This window comes from Anoplopoma fimbria, unplaced genomic scaffold (assembly GCF_027596085.1).
Source record: "Anoplopoma fimbria isolate UVic2021 breed Golden Eagle Sablefish unplaced genomic scaffold, Afim_UVic_2022 Un_contig_9290_pilon_pilon, whole genome shotgun sequence".
NCBI lineage: Eukaryota > Metazoa > Chordata > Actinopteri > Perciformes > Anoplopomatidae > Anoplopoma > Anoplopoma fimbria.
Window position 1 is genome coordinate 1057 of NW_026553912.1, and position 16112 is coordinate 17168.

The following is a 16112-nucleotide window of genomic DNA, read 5'->3' on the forward strand; positions in this document are numbered from 1 at the left end:
GGATACCCAGCCCAGCTATACCATGACTAGGGCAGAGTTATTTCACCGGTTAATTTTAACAAACACAGTACATTTGAAAGCTCATTTAATTTCCAAAATCCCCCAAAAAATAATCAAATGATATTAAAATACTTCATATCAAATATTAATCAAATAAACAAAAATGTGACCATACATATATATATACATATATATATATATATATATATACATATATATATACATATACATATATATATACATATATATACATACATATATATATACATATGTATATATATATACATATATATATATATACATATATATATATATATACATATATATATATATATATATACATATATACATATATATATACATATATATATATATATATACATATATACATATATATACATATATATATATATATACATGTATATATATACATATATATATATATAAAAGAAATACCATCATAAATTACCTTCAGTAAAAGTCTATTATCTGATGGGTGAAATTTCTACCTATGATAACTTTGTGTTAAAAGCATCTTGGCTCTAGTTTAATATTAAATACATGTTTTGATATGTACTGGGCAAAAAAAAAAAAAAAAAAAACTAATCCAAGCAACAAGTGAAAAATGACATGAGTACCTTAATTAAAAAAATTGTTTGCTTAACAAAGCTTTTATTTAAGCATGAACGTGTTTACAGTGTGCTTTAGAGGTTAGCATTGAACCAGAATAAGAGAAATATCCTTTGAAATAACAACAGGAAACACTATTCAAAAGGAATTTTCTGAAAAATAATACATAAATACAATAAATATTAAGATTTTTTTTTTTTTTTTTTTTTAAATGCCCAATATGAACAGCGATACAAGATAAATTTGGACAAAAATAACAAATGCAAAAAAAGCAAGTTCAGGAATAATAGATTTGAAAGGTAATTAAAGTAATGAATTAGCAGCCTCAGTTCTTCAGGTCAGAAGGTTTACAGTCCAGGAGCCCTCACTTAAAACCAGCCTTCTTCTACTGGAGTTGTCGGACTCGAAAGTTGAATACATTCAGAGAAAATATATAAAAGTAGACCTTAAATATCTCACAGGCTGCAGGAGGATTTTGCTCTTCTATGGCTGTCAGTGTGTTTTATTGGTTTAGGTCTCAGAAAGGTGTCACCAGCTACTGATTAAATATTTCCAATAGGTGCTATTGTTTCAATTACTGGTCGGTTGACCCGAGTCAGAAAAGCATTTCAGCAGTAGAACATAGTTTTTTGTTTTGTGAGCCGAGGTTTTGAGTCATCTGCCTCAAAAATGTCTGCAGTCGCCCAAACACAACGAAGGTGAAAATGATTTTTTCTGACACTGTTCAAAGGATTTGCTCAGTAGAAAGTACTTTCAATGGTCGCTGACACACGTGAGAGCAAGTTGTGATGGCGTAAAATGTATTGTTTTAAATTGCAGCCTATTAAGCTAGAGTGGCTCATGGATACTGTCCTTGCACGGCAGCTGGATTATTTGCATGTCGCGATATCACGCGAGAAATCACAGGATCACTTGCCACGGGAAAACACTCCTGTCAGGCTTCAAGTAATGCTTTTGTGTCCGTAGGGCCAGTGACTGGAGCATTTAGCATTGCGTGAGGAGCTACAGCAGCGAGGGGGCGTGGCTTATGTGTGTGTGTGTGTGAAGACTTGCAGTGTTCTGTTCTTTCTCAACAACGATGGTGACTCCTGAAGAGGTTAGCGTAGATGCTGCAATAGCATCAGTTCTTTCAGAACTGGAGGGTTTTTCTTCTTTGAAAGAAGAGCAAAGAACGGCTTCGAAGGCTTTTAAAACATCTTTCGCTCTTATCCTGATTGGCTTTGGCAAACGTTTGAGTGATGGCCGGTTCGACCAATCACCTAGCTAGCAGAGTGCCGTCCCATTTTCCAAACAGTTTTGATGACTGCTTACCCTGGTGGGTTAAGCAAAGGTCCCTAACCCTTAATCTACTTCACTGGGACACAAAAAAAGACCGTGATGGTGGCTATGGGCATCCCCAGTATGAATGGTACGTGTCAGCTGCTGTTTCGATCCGCGTCACGCACACTTGGCGGTTGGCAGACAGAAGGCCATGGTGGAGTGGGGCACTAGGATGTCAGTGAAGATGGGCCGGTATCCCGCAGGCAGAGGGGGGGCGCTCTGCTCCAGCAAGTCCAGCACCGCCCCTCTGATGTCCCTGGAGACATCGCCACGGATGTCCAGCAGCACAGACACATGCTCTTCACTGAGGGAAAAGAAAAAAAACATGGTCATAATACCATAATATGAAATAATTTTGCAATAAGGATCTAGTTTGATTTAAATGCATGCTTTGGTAATTTCATAATGGCACTAATATTAGCAGGGAGGACTAAAAAGCAGCTGAGGTCAGATTACCTGATGTCGGGGTATTTCGCTGCGAGTCCAGAAACTTCCAGAGTGAGCATGCCGGGGTCTTTCAATCGGATGAAGTCAGCAAGGACCGGTAGTAAGGCTAAAGGATTCACTTCAGGTACTGAGCACTCACCCTCCTGCTGACGGGTACATATACGAGTTTGATTTATATGGGACCAAAGCAGCAACCTGGCAACCTGCATTCTCTCTACTGTCCAGCAGGGGGCAACTCCTCTGGTTGTATAGAAGTCTATGAGAAAATGACTACTTCTCTCTTGATTTATTCCCTCAGTAAACATTGTAAACATTAGTTTATGGTCTCAATCTCTAGTTTCAAGTCTTCTTCAATACAGCATGATGTTCATTTAGTAAATTATGGTCCATTTAGAGTCAGATAGACTATAAGGTAGGGCATGCAGTGTGTGAATTACTCAGGGGCCTCGGGGGTTCCAGGAATCCCCTGAAATGTGTGGGGGACTCAACAATCTGAAAATAAATATTTGTCACTGGAATTGTCTTTTAAAAGCGTAATTTTCATTCGAAGTATTAATTATTCAAATTGCAAAACATATATTCACAAATATGAATAATGAGTGAGAGAGGCAGATTTCCGCCTTAATGACAAAGTCAGTCAGAGACGCACCAGGTTGCACAAAGCGAGCCTGTTTTCACATCTATTTTGTGGACACAAACGGACCCCCTTTGGACAAATGTGATCCAGAGCCATTCCTAAGAAACTGGATTAAAGCAGGACTTGTTGTCCCCTCGCAGAAGCAGAGTGTGCCGTGTGGTCTGGGAGTATTCCGTGTTTTTGTCTAAGAACTTTAACCCTTTCATATTGTGTTTTTACTTTTGAAAGTTAATTGTAAAAAAATTTGTCTTAAAAGGTCTTACTCAGCATCCGGTCGTACTAAGCCCCGCCCTCTTGTATCACTTGTTGCAAAAAAGATGTGCGACGACCAAAATTCTGAACTCAAGGGTTAAAACTGTAGTCCACAAACCTATGAGTGATGCCACCGGGACTATCCACATCTTTATATACAGTGACTGAAGTTGTTATTTTTTGACATTTTCTTTTCAGAAATGTTAGAAAACTCTTGAGTATTCAGTGTTTAAAAATAATACAGGATGATAAAAATACAGGATGCTAGTCCTACTACTACTGCTGCTATGACTTCTGAAAATACAGTAGCATATGTTAAAGAGTATTTTAAAGTGTAATAGTCATAATTATTCCATAAAATCAGTTAGGCTCCTTTCTGTGAGAGGAGTCAACTGTTTATATGGAATAATTATGACTCTCACAGAAAACCACTGTAGTATATTTATTACTTAAAAAAAAAAAAAATCTACCCAACACTGCTACACTGCAAACCTTTTTTGAATCATGACAAAGAGTGGGCTCCTCCTCACCAGGCCGTGGAGGACTTCTCTGAATCGCTGGTCGTCCTGAACCATCTGCTGGGCGAGCTGCCTCCTCTCCTCGGCGCTGCGACACACCAGCCTCTTCTGCATCAGAGCCCTGACGTACTCCACCACTGTCAGCCACTGGGCCTCCTCCTGCAGACGCTGCATGTTGAGCACACATAGCACAAGGTTCAGCGCAATGACAAGGAAACATGTCTCCTACAAGCAGACTACAGCAGCTTTAGTGAAGATGTTAGGCTACAAAACATTATGCTGCATTCTCTGCTTTATGGTCTGGTAAATATTCATACATTTGGACTGCAGTGGGCATATTTGTTTCCTCAAGGTATACAAGAAAAAAATAATCTTATACCACATGATGTACATTACCAAACATTCCACACGTGGGAAAAATATTTGGCGAAACAAGAAACTCTAGCACTGAGAATTGTCTAAAAATAGCATCTACACAGGGCAGACAGAATCAGATCAAAGCGGTCACCTGTCTGCAGGGTGGTCGAACGCGGCCGTACACCTCCAGGTGGCGCTCCAGGACGCGGCAGAGTTTGGGGGTTGGGTCTCCCTGGACCAGCCATGGTCGGGTCAGCAGGCCCGGGAGAAGGGGCTGGAGATCCAGCAGGAGCTGATCCATCACCAGGCGACAGGCCCGTCTCACCGCCCGGTCCAGAGCCGCCATGGGGTTGGGAGGAGTTCGAGAGAACTGTCCCGCCGAGCGGGACGACTGCTGCTGCTGCAGGCTCTCTGTGGACTTTCTGTATAACACAAGGGACACGGTGGGTTTGATTCAGGCCTGTATTTGTTGTTATATTAAGTCAATACTTGCAATGATGTTGTGATGAGAGATCCACTGCATAGACAGCACCGCAATAATAGGCCCGCTCGTACGCATGTCTGGAGGAGAAGTGCACAGTGTGTCCCCCTGCAGTGAGCTCCACTGCTGTTATGCTGCAACTCTGTGCTGTTTAATGTATTGATTTAATATCAAACCATGTTTTAACCGTGTTAAATCAGATACATCATGTGTACTGACCTGTAATGAGTGATAGAAGAAGTGTTCAGATCCCTGAACATTTCCAGCAATGTAAAAATAAGTGTAACAAGTGCTGCATTCAAAATGTTACACACATACGGGAGTTTTATCAGCAAAATTAGAACCGTCACGATAGTGATGTTATGGACTTATCGTACAATAAATGGACATGACCTCAATCATTTACTTTATGGTACAGTGTGTGGACATAACCTTGATCTTATTTGCTGACCTCATGAAACTGATCCTTGGTTTTTAACAGTCTGAAGTACCTCTTCTAGACCATGGTTAATTCAGTAATATTTTCTGTGTGTCCGAAATAAGTCCAACATTTGTGAACTAAAGATTTAAAAGCTGCCATTGTCTCACTTGAGGATGATGCAGTTGCTGATGGAGGCCAGCAGATAGTGGAGGTAGAACTTGTTTTTGTTGTTGCTCTGATCTCTGCGATGCTCCTTTCCGAATTCCACTAGAGCTTCTCGAAACCTGTGATGTGAGGGAATGGAGGTTGAATGAACGGGTAAAAAAGAAGGATTTCCAAAGTGTGGTAGATTAACTAGAAAACAGGCAGCCTGAAGCACAACTTGCATCGGCGCACACCTGTTTAGGAGGTTCTCCATCTCATACAGTCCCATCTGTATCGTCTGATCTCGTAGGGACTCTCGGATCATCCGAGCCACCCGGGCATTCTCCTCCAGCATCTACCACGGTACCACACACAAACAAAGCAGATCCACGTCAAATACATGGTATAATATGAGACACTACTACTGCTGCTGCTGCTGCACCAAAGTGAGGCAGGTTAATGTGATACTATGGTGCTGAAAGGTAGTTCAATTGCTTCGAGTAGCCCTTATGTGCAGACTGGAGGTTAATGTTCTTATACAGCCAAGAGATCATTTCCAGGACCGTTCAGGACATTTCCATCGATGATCTAGCTGGTATAACGGATGGAGATTGGTCCATACACTAATATATTCCTCTCTGGCTCTGTGGAAGTCTGATTTATTAATAATAATTTACCATTATTATTATTAGTCACATTAATATTATTAGTTCCTGTACCATTACGCTTATTTGCTTTGCTTCACCCTGGAGTCTTTGTGCTTTCTCGCCTCGCAGGTTTCCATGAATCGTTGTGGTACCTGGACCGTGGTCGTGCCTCCTGCTGTGACCCGGCTGAGACCCACTGCTACGACCATTATTATTATTAGTCACATTACTAATACTATTCCCTATATCATTATCATAATTCTACTATAGTCATTGCTGCTGTTATTATAAGTAGTCTTCATTTTTTCCTTCGTTACTCTGCTTACTACTCTGATTATATGAATCATTTATGTCATATACATTGAATGTGTTGTAACTCTGTTATGTTGTTCATTCTGTCCACATGACATCTATTGCATTCTGTCCATCCTGGGAGAAGGATCCCTCCTCTGTCGTTCTCCCATAGGTTTCTTCCTTTTTTCTCCCTGTTAAAGGTTTTTTTAGGGGAGTTTTTCCTGTGCCGATGTGAGGGTTCAGGGACAGAGGATGTCGCATGTGTACAGATTGTAAAGCCCTCTGAGGCAAATTTGTAATTTTGATTTTGGGCTATACATTAATATAGTCTTAATATACTTAATTTAAAAGGCAGGCAGTCTATGGCTATAACTTCTCCATGCAATTATCTCTTACATGATTAGAAATTATGACAAATTGATTCAAAGTTATAGACAAGTTTTCTAGGATAATTAACTCTCACTGATTCGATCAGTTAATCACACCATACGTTAGCCTCTTTACTAGTAAGCTTATATTAAATGGAGTCTTTAGCAAGACTATTCCCACCCACTGTGAGCGACCGCTACAAACGTGAAACATTTCATGTCATGTTATGGTCCATTTTACTTCAACGATGCAGCATTGCGTTTGCTAGCAAAGTACTGTTAGCCAGTGTATTGGCCTCCCATTCATTTTTTGACCCCAGCTTCTTATTCATCATTATCCAACTCTCTCAACACACATTTGTAACCATTGCTCCTAGCTAAAGTTGAATAAAAAAACCTTAAACCTTTGCTGGCAAAACAAGCTAGCAAGCAAGTCAACTTTAGCAACTAAAACAAACATGCTAGCCTGTTTAAAATGATTCAACCATTTAAAACAAGTTGAGAAGAAATGAAAAAGTCATGTAAATATAATCCACCCTGATTGTAACATCATGTGACTAGCCTTGTTAACAGAGTTTCCACAATTAAAAAAAATATATGATCCTGAATGGCAATCCTATCCATTTTGGGGAGCTCTGATAGCATGGTAGGTCAGCTAAGGGAACATTTTTTAAATAATTTTCCAGGACATTTTACTCTTTCTCTCATTTTCCATGTGTTGTCAATCACTGGAAAAGTGGTTTCTAGGTTTTTTCCGGGATGCGTGGGAGCCTTAACAATATCATCAGCAAACAGCAGAGATGCGATGCAAAACCAGCAAACAGGACGCTCTTCACACTTTGTCTGGGCCTTTAGATACTGTGCACAAATGAGTTGCATTACACAACCCTCCAGTTTATCTGGGAGAGGGTACAAAGCTGGTCCAGCAGCTCAAGAACCAGGAGCGAATGTGAGATGAATCAGACTTATGGAGGAGGAGATAAGCTGTTTACGTCCTGCTAGATGTCAAAAGAGGTTGATACGGTTCAAAGTTTTATTAAAGAAAAGTATGGTGTGTGTGTGTCTGTTTGTGTGTGTTTACCTGTGTGATGATAGTGGGCAGGCTGGTCTGGTAGAAACCTTCATGGTCTGTATCTGGTTCCTGGTCTCTCTGCCAGTCTTGCAGCTCCACTTGTAGGGCTTTGTGCATCCACTCTGATACACTCTTCTATAATAGTATAACATAGAAACACAGTAAAAACAACACAGGTAGTTCCTCTACATGTCTTAGCTATTTGATATGGTTCCTACCAACTTTCAGTTTCAATATTACCAATTCTTCCAGATATTAATTGAAATTATTTTCACAAGTAGTAAGCATTTCAAAAAGATAACAGCTAAATCGTTAATATCCATCACAATGGAGGTCCAACAAAGTGTGCAGTCCCACGTACTCCCAGACTGTGTCATTCAGTTTCCAAACTCTGTACTAAAGCAACCCAAACAATGTAGGATACATGTCTCTGTGCTTGACTCACCCGAACACCCTGCACATATTTGTTCTGCAGCTGCTCCAGTCCCTCTGTGGAGATGAGAGGCCCTAGTTCCACTTTCTCCATCTCGGTAACCAGCTCTGGATGACCCATCATGTCTGGGCTGCCAAATCAACATCGTCACACTCTGAGTTTTCTCCACATTTGTTTTTTAAGGGAAACTGGTAATGCCCAAACAACAAATATGAACAAATACAATACAAATGTGTGTTCCAGAATCACTTACCCCCTTTTTTTGCTGTGTTAAAACAGAGAAATAAAACAACATCATCCTCTAACCCCCCCACCCAACCCAAACTCTCAGAAAGGAGACAGAGAAGAAACAAACGCATATGAAAAAACCCCAAAACAAAATGAATAAAAAAAAACGCCACCCACAGACGGAAAGACAAATAATAAAATACAAAGTCTGTGCTGCTCAGGAATCTCACCTGTTGTATATGTGTAGCACCCAGTTGAGAACAGCAAAGATTTCACCACTCTCCAGGTCCCAGCTGCTAACCTAGGCCACAAGTATCACTTACACGTGTATCATGAGGTGGTCAACAGTTTGAAAACAAAAATTGGATGAATATGAGGATAAACCTACAAACTCCAGTTGGTGATTGCCATTGAGGAAACTAATGTATTGATTAAAAATAGATTTAGGACAGTCCAATAAAGACTATATTTAAGTCTCATGGCTCCTACTATAATATATGTAAACTATGTCTGTAGATAGCAGAGTCCACATAATGAGGAGTTGAACATGGTTTCACTGACCTGTGCCAGGTGAGCGTGTAAACAGCGGTGGCTGGCCCTCAGGTAGGCCCCCGTCAGCAGGTAGTGCGGGGGTGACGCAGTGCTCCAGCAGATGGCGCACGGTGGCCAGGTCTGCCATGATGCATTGCTGGAGAGCAGAGAGGTGCCCTGCTAGACCCGGGCCGCGCGTGTGCAGGTAGGAAACGCTGCGGAACCGCGCCGAGACCGCCTCCTCTAGAACCTGTAAAAACAGGTGACATATAATTAGACGTATAAAAAAAGAGAAGCTTGAAAAAAAAAATTAAAAAAAATTGTTTGGAACAGCTGGCTCCCAACCTGGAAGAAGCATGCCCTCCAGCAGCGAGGTCGTCCCGGGGGCAGGGGCCTGCTGGGGCCTCTGGTGCCCCCTCGCTCCTCCAGTAGAGCGCTGTCCAGGGCCTCCTCCCGCTCCACGATCCTCACCGCTGATACGAACGGCGTGGGGTTCTGTCGGGCCTGATTCAGAGCGCTGCTCACCACCGCCCACAGCTCCTTACCTGCAGTGACAGGAGGGGAGGATTGAGACAACACAGCCTGGTACCCAGTGTCAATCACTCACTGCTCCTTTCTAGTATATTCACATCAAATACGCTCACATTTGGCACTTTTTTGTCATTCAGACTAAAGATTCCACTAAAAGGACACTGATACAAACGGTACCTGATCTGGAATAAGGGATATTGCCAACCCATCTCGGATGGTTTCCCGTTTTACACAACCATGGAGTTTTTATATCCACACCAAAATATAACACACTTAACTACAATAAACAAAGGTGCCATATACATTATGTTTGCTTCTAAATAAGTCAGATTAATTAAACTGACAACACTGTGTAAACTGTGTCCTTACCCAGGGCGTCCACCAGCTGCCCGACACCAGAGAAATATTTGGCCACTAGCTCCTGGTCCTCTGCGCTGAGTGCACTTCCTGTCGTCCCAGCAGCCCCGTGGAGCTGCCAGAGAATGTCGTCCTGCCAGCGCTCCAGATCCATCAGCCGGGCGTGGGCCTCCAAGAGCCGCCGGGACTCCACCAGACGCTCTGTCTCCAACACCATGCTACGCACTGCAAAAGGGCAAGGAAAGGGAGGAGGGAGGGAAAGAACTTCAATTCCTCAAACGTCCAACAACAGAGCAATAACTTCTTGGTGCTACTTTGAATGTTAAGGACTGAAGTTGCATTTTGTACTTTCCAGCAAGAAATATTCTGTATATATTTTTCTATAAAACAACATTTAAGTCACAATTAAGACATATACGATTCACAGAATGGCATTTATTGTAGGGCTGAGTATTGGACCGCATTATAATGCAGATTTACTTTTACTTTATCTAGCCCATGTACAGTACGGATCAAAGCAGGATTTTATATCCAGGCGGCAACCTCCGGTTTCTGAAAAGTGAAGCCAATGCTGAAGTCACTTAAAGCTGCATTCTCTCTAATGTCCATCAGGGGGCGACTCCTCTCGTTGTATAGAAGTCTATGAGAAAATGACTATACTTCTCTCTTGATTTATTACCTCAGTAAACATGAGTTTATGGTCTCAATTTAGTAAATTATGATCCATTTAGAGTCAAAAAGACCATAAAGCAAAGTATGCTTTAGGGCGGGGCTACCTCGTGGTTGACAGGTTGTTACCACTGCGTTGTTTTTGCAATTCATGGAATTGAATTGCTACATTGTTAGCTCCACCCCCTCGTGTCACTTCTGGTTGCCAAAAACCAAGATGGCAACAGCCAAAATGCCAAACTCAAGCCTTCAAAATATGGAGTCCATAAACCAAAACATGACGTCACAGGGACTACTTCCACTTCTTATATGCAGTCTATGGTTTTGTGTTGAAAGCATTCACTGAATTCTTGATGAATGAGTGAGACTCTGAGCAGCATCTCACCAGAGTAGAGACGTGGCAGGTTGCTGACAGCAGCGAGGAGCTGGCGGTGACTGACAGACACTTCTCTCAGCCTCTCCAGAGACTTCACCCCTCCGCGTTCCGACTGGACTCCAGCCCTGCTTTCTTCAGAGCGTTCGACACCTCCCTCAGCTCGGCCCTGGCCTCCTGGAGCTGCTCCAGACCCCAGCCCACCCCCTCCAGGTAGGACTGGACCATGGACTGGGACGATAGCAGCAGCACAGTGGTTACCATAACTACAACAATTTATTTGAATGTGCACAGCTGCAACAATTTTCAAGATAATTTCATAAACTGAGGTCATATTGTATCATATGTGCTCATGTGTGTCTGTGATGTCACCTTGAGTCTGGTGTGTACGGAGGAAGTCCTCTGACTCTCTCTCTTCCTGTATTGGCTCAGTCGCTCCAGGTGCTCAGGCCGACAGAAAACACCGGACGCCCACTTCAGGGCTGCACCGCGGGCCAAACACTCTGCCCTCTCCACCTCCGCCCAAACCTTAGCTACCGGCACGGCGTCTGACAGAAAGATAGACAATGCACAAGGGAATAATAACATTATTTTTCAAAAATATATGTTACTGCACCATCAAAGGGTTCTCAAATATGTTTATGGAACAGACTGCAAATTGTGGATGTTTTTTCTGGAGACAACCCTGACTAATAAAACTTAAACTTAATTTTCGTCTTCGGTAGAGTAGTCTTTTAAAGCCGCAATGTGTGGATTTTATTTAATAAAATATAACACCATTTTCTGATGGTATATGTTTTTGTTTATCGTCCCCTTTTTTTGATGCTACCACTGGGAGTAAAATAAAAAAAATATCAGAATTGTTCAGATTCCATAAATGGGGCTTTAAAGAACTACATTTTTTCCAGGAAATGTAAAATTACAATAAAGCCCACTGAAAACAAAAACAGGGGATTAGAGAAGAGAAGCTACAATGATTAAGCTTGATCAAAAAAGATATCAGCTTATATCAGAAGTTATTTTGAATTATAAAATCTTTGCTGTATTTTGACCACAGTTCCATCCTTAATGCTCAGGTCTGCCAGTGAGCTAAAGCTAGCACACATCCAGTGTGTTTGATTCAGTATGTTTACTGGCTAACATCACAAAAAATGCATGCACTGTTATGAAATAAAAGTTTTAGTCAGTGGGAAAGAGCAGAGAGGATATATCAGACTCCATCTTATGGCGTGTGACTGAAGGTTATGATGTCATCTACTATCTAAATTGATTGTGGAGACCAGATACTTCAGGAGCTGGGTGGCTTACCACTTCCGCCAAACTTTTCTGAGGCAAACCATGTTGGAGCTAAATTGTCAAGAGGAAGAGGTAAATTAACTTATTGTGTCCTTTCCCATGACAGAAGAGCTGTAGAATATCTGACAAATTAGGTTTAACTCGCTCATTATTTTTGTCTCCACAGCAACCCTCCAAGAAAAGTTGTAAAATTGAGTGTGGTGTGCTGATGTTTGCTGGGAAGTTCTCTGTCAACATTGATTATGCATAGCATTTAATGTTAATTTACAAGCTCAAGGAAAGGACAGCCTGGTTTTCTTAAAGCTCAAAACGCCTCCCATGCTTCCACCGTTCACCGCCAAATTCCAAAGCAGCAGTATTGATGTTTAGGTAACGGGATATGGCATAAGGTCTGAGTCAAACATTTGTCTGCACCGTAATGGAGAGGGTATTGATATGGAAGAGAAAGCTGAGTCTCTGGTCGGGTAAGCAGGATATTGTTCTCAGGTAGCAGTCAGAGTCACGTGACAATGCTTCTATTTGAATGACGCATCCTAATTGGTCTTAATTGAATAATGTACTGTTTAATGACAACTTAAAAGTTGAAAGCTTCGAAGATTGTGTTACGATAACAAAATTCATAGATTAAGCATGCATCACAGTAAGTACAGCCATTCATGAGTCTGCGTGTTTGTGTGTAGCTGTCCACAAACAGGACTGTTTCTGTCTCAGAGGAGGTCATGGGACACCCTGCTGTCCCTCACCAACACCAAATCAGAGTGCTGAAACGTCATCATCAGCAACTCTGAACAACAATAAAGCATAGAGCTCACATTCAGGAAAGTGATGAGTCATGTAAGCCGGGGGCTGGTGCACATTCAAAAACACAACAATCTTATGTTTACCAGAGATGTGCTTATAAGTTTTTTAAAAATAAGTCATTCTGCATTATAAAGCATAAGAAAACGGTAATTGACTAAAGAAATCTAGGGCTGCCCCGTTCAAGTCGTCTAATGTTTCGTGTTGGTCTTAGATGGCATTTGGCATTGGATAAGTCATTTTAAGCTTTGTTTATGCTGAATGAATAATAAACAAGATTTAAAGTGGGGATTTTGTGTGATTCTCTGTGGAGAATGTCAGTTTCACAAACCTGTCAATTAAATCACCTGTCGACTAAATCGTATGAGTTCTAATCGACTAATAAGTTCTTTGGTGGAGGACTGCCCTAAAGTAATCATACTTGTTTTAGAACAAAATGACCGATTATTCACCTAATCAACTCGTAGGAAGCAGCCATAGAAATCAGCAAACCCTCAAAATCATGATGGTAAATGGTCTGACTGCAGACCTACTGCTGATAGGCCTATGCATAAAATGCTATAGAGTTTTATTGTAAAAATTCTGTATCTTTAAAGGGAGACTGTTAATCTCAATTTGCTAGTCATAGGAACATAAAAGATGCTTGGAAGTTGAACAATGGATTCCATGTTTTTGAGAGTTTGACCGATACTAGGGACAAAAAAAATCAGGATATTGCAACTTCTGCTGCACCAATATTGACCATTCTTTTGTCAATCTGTCTCTTTAAAATTGGCTATTTTCACAAAAAGAACGTTTTTATTGAAATAAAACGTTTATTTCTTCATTCTTGTTTAGGAGAAAAGTATTTGAAATTGCTTCAAAGTTCATTCTTGAAGTCACATCCAGCATTTGAAAAAAAGCTGTTGTGGAGCTTTCAAACATATGGCATGATCTTCAAAACCAGTGGTAATGGAATCTTATTTTTTCTAAGCAAGTCTGTAAAGTGTACACACAATGAAAAATGGACCATCTACAATTCCATGACAACTGGGCAAAGCTATGATATGATTGACAGCTCAACTAAATATTACTTAATGGAGCTTGTGGTGTTATATAAACATTTGGAACGTCAGAGGACACCGAAGGTATTCAGACTCTGATGAAGGTGCAGTGTAAGTAGCTCTTGAAAGAAAAGTTCCTCATTTTTATAAAAAACATACTTGAGATTTGACAGCTCAATCACAGCTCATGTTCAGGGAGGAACCTTAATAACACTGAGGGTGGTTGACACTCACTGACAAATGTTAAAAGGCCCGCTCACAAATCAATGCATCACTCTAAACTTAATACTTGAATGATTAAGAGTTCATTCATTTCTTTCAGAGACAGGCAACCCTGTAGACATGCACCGCTTTGTTTTGTCTCTAGCTATTGAGAGACCTTGGAAGTGGGCGTCGGCCTTTTAGCAATGTTGTCAAGTGGCAAACAGTGTGTGTGTGTGTGTGTGTGTGTGTGCATCCAGTTACCTTCTGGTTTGTCCCCTCCACTCTTATGATCCCCGGCAGACATTGAAGCTCGGTTTTTAGATGACCGTCGACCCGACGACTCGCCTTTTCCCCAAGGGCTGGCAATGAGGGTGCCCAGGCCGCAACGCTGGCAGAGGAGGGGGAAGAGGGACTCAAATGAGACAGAGAAGAAGGACGTGTGGAGGAGAGAGGGCACAAATCCATTCTACTGCCTGCTTTCCTCTGCCCCCCACACACACACACACACACACACACACACACACACACGCTCTCTCTCTCTCTCTCCCTCCCAGACACACATCCTCTGGTGAGAGGCCGGCAGGAAAGGGAGGGAGCAAGGGGGAGGAGAGGGAAGATAATAATGCTGGAGGGGGAGATCAAGGGGAGAAAGGGGCAGGGATAGAGAGATGTGTGCTGTATTCAGGGTCCTGTTAAGAAGATGGTAAATACTATTAGAAGGGGATATTTACCTCAGCTTTGTGATTTCAAAATTTTCAGCCACGCTATCTTCATTAGAATATATATATATATATATATATATATATATATATATATATATTTATATATTATATATATATATTATATATATGATATTTATTAGATATTATGAATTAAATGTTACCAGCCACTGAGGTTGAATGTAAGAGTGAGAGAGCGAGAATGAGGGGAAATAACCTGCATGGCTCATCCTGGGGTTAACAAAATCTGTCTCCATCAGCTCACTAATTAACATGTTACATCTTCTTTGTGTCGACAGCAAACTTGGGCCATGGTGTCATGATAGACTAAAAGGAACGTGATCACATGAGCATTAAATTAGAACTTTGGAAGTTTTTTAGTCACTCATTAGAACACCATGAGAGAATGTGAGACTTTGGCAGAAGAAGTGCCAAATCGGAGCTGGATAGGGGTTAAGTGGACATGGTTTTCCACAAAAGCTCTTGGGAATCTTGACTCGTAAAGGGAAACCAATTAAACACAGTTACAGGAAGAAACAATGTATAATGCACAAGTCATTAGCCTACAACGCAGTGTAATAGACAGGAACACAAAGGAGCCAAGAACTAATGGAGTCCATCAGAAGGCACTTTACAGATGTCAGTTGAGGATTTAAGCCAAACATTGTTCTCATAACTTCATTAGGGAGTCATTAACCTTCTTTCAACACCAGGTAGGTCCACTCTTATGATGATGCTGACCCAAATGTGTTTACTGAAACAGAAACAGACTTGTGTCACTGACCCTCTCTGATCGTCTGCAGCTGTTCGACCAGCTCCAGCTACTGCCACTGGTAGGAGGTTTGTGTATTAAGTCTTCTTGACCGGCCGGCCTGTTTACGCCTCAAGCTTCCCGGGCCTCTTCAGAACGCACAGAGGAGCGTACCAAGTGAGCCCCGAGGTTAGAGCCAGCACAAACACTATTTCCCAAGGGAACCTCAGCTTTCAGTGCTGCACTTCAATTTCCTCATGCGAGTCTAAAATGTGTGTGTGGGAGCTACATTTGAAAAACAAATTGCTCCCACATTCATTATTTTCTTTGGACCCTCCCCATGACTTAGTCCCAGTATCTCTAGAACAATAACGAAGCATGAAGACATTAAGAAGATACACACCCATTTAAATAAGGAAGGACTGATTTGTTGGCCACTTGTTTTGTCAGTGCCAACAAGCTGTGAACACAACACAGACACATTATCACCTTGTAAGTTGATACGGTTCATTTGCACCAAAAAACATCCAGCAGATACGGACCGACGTTAGCATCCATTTGAAGTTGTGTTGCTGGCCACCTCATGATTTT

The 16112-nt window shown here is 41.4% G+C and overlaps 1 protein-coding gene across 1 annotated transcript; it reads right to left on the reverse strand.

Annotated features, from left to right (window-relative positions):
- Positions 1 to 849: 849 nt before the first annotated feature.
- LOC129116909 (exocyst complex component 3-like protein) lies at positions 850 to 14527 on the reverse strand. Its single transcript, XM_054627564.1, is given in 17 exon segments — positions 850 to 2254; positions 2407 to 2540; positions 3817 to 3972; positions 4313 to 4583; positions 5231 to 5347; positions 5462 to 5562; positions 7598 to 7723; positions 8034 to 8151; positions 8480 to 8550; positions 8811 to 8882; positions 8884 to 9030; positions 9126 to 9325; positions 9681 to 9893; positions 10723 to 10812; positions 10815 to 10941; positions 11083 to 11258; positions 14313 to 14527. Coding segments are annotated over 17 exon segments (2349 nt in total). The 5' UTR covers positions 14356 to 14527; the 3' UTR covers positions 850 to 2067.
- Between the last annotated feature and the right edge of the window lie 1585 nt (positions 14528 to 16112).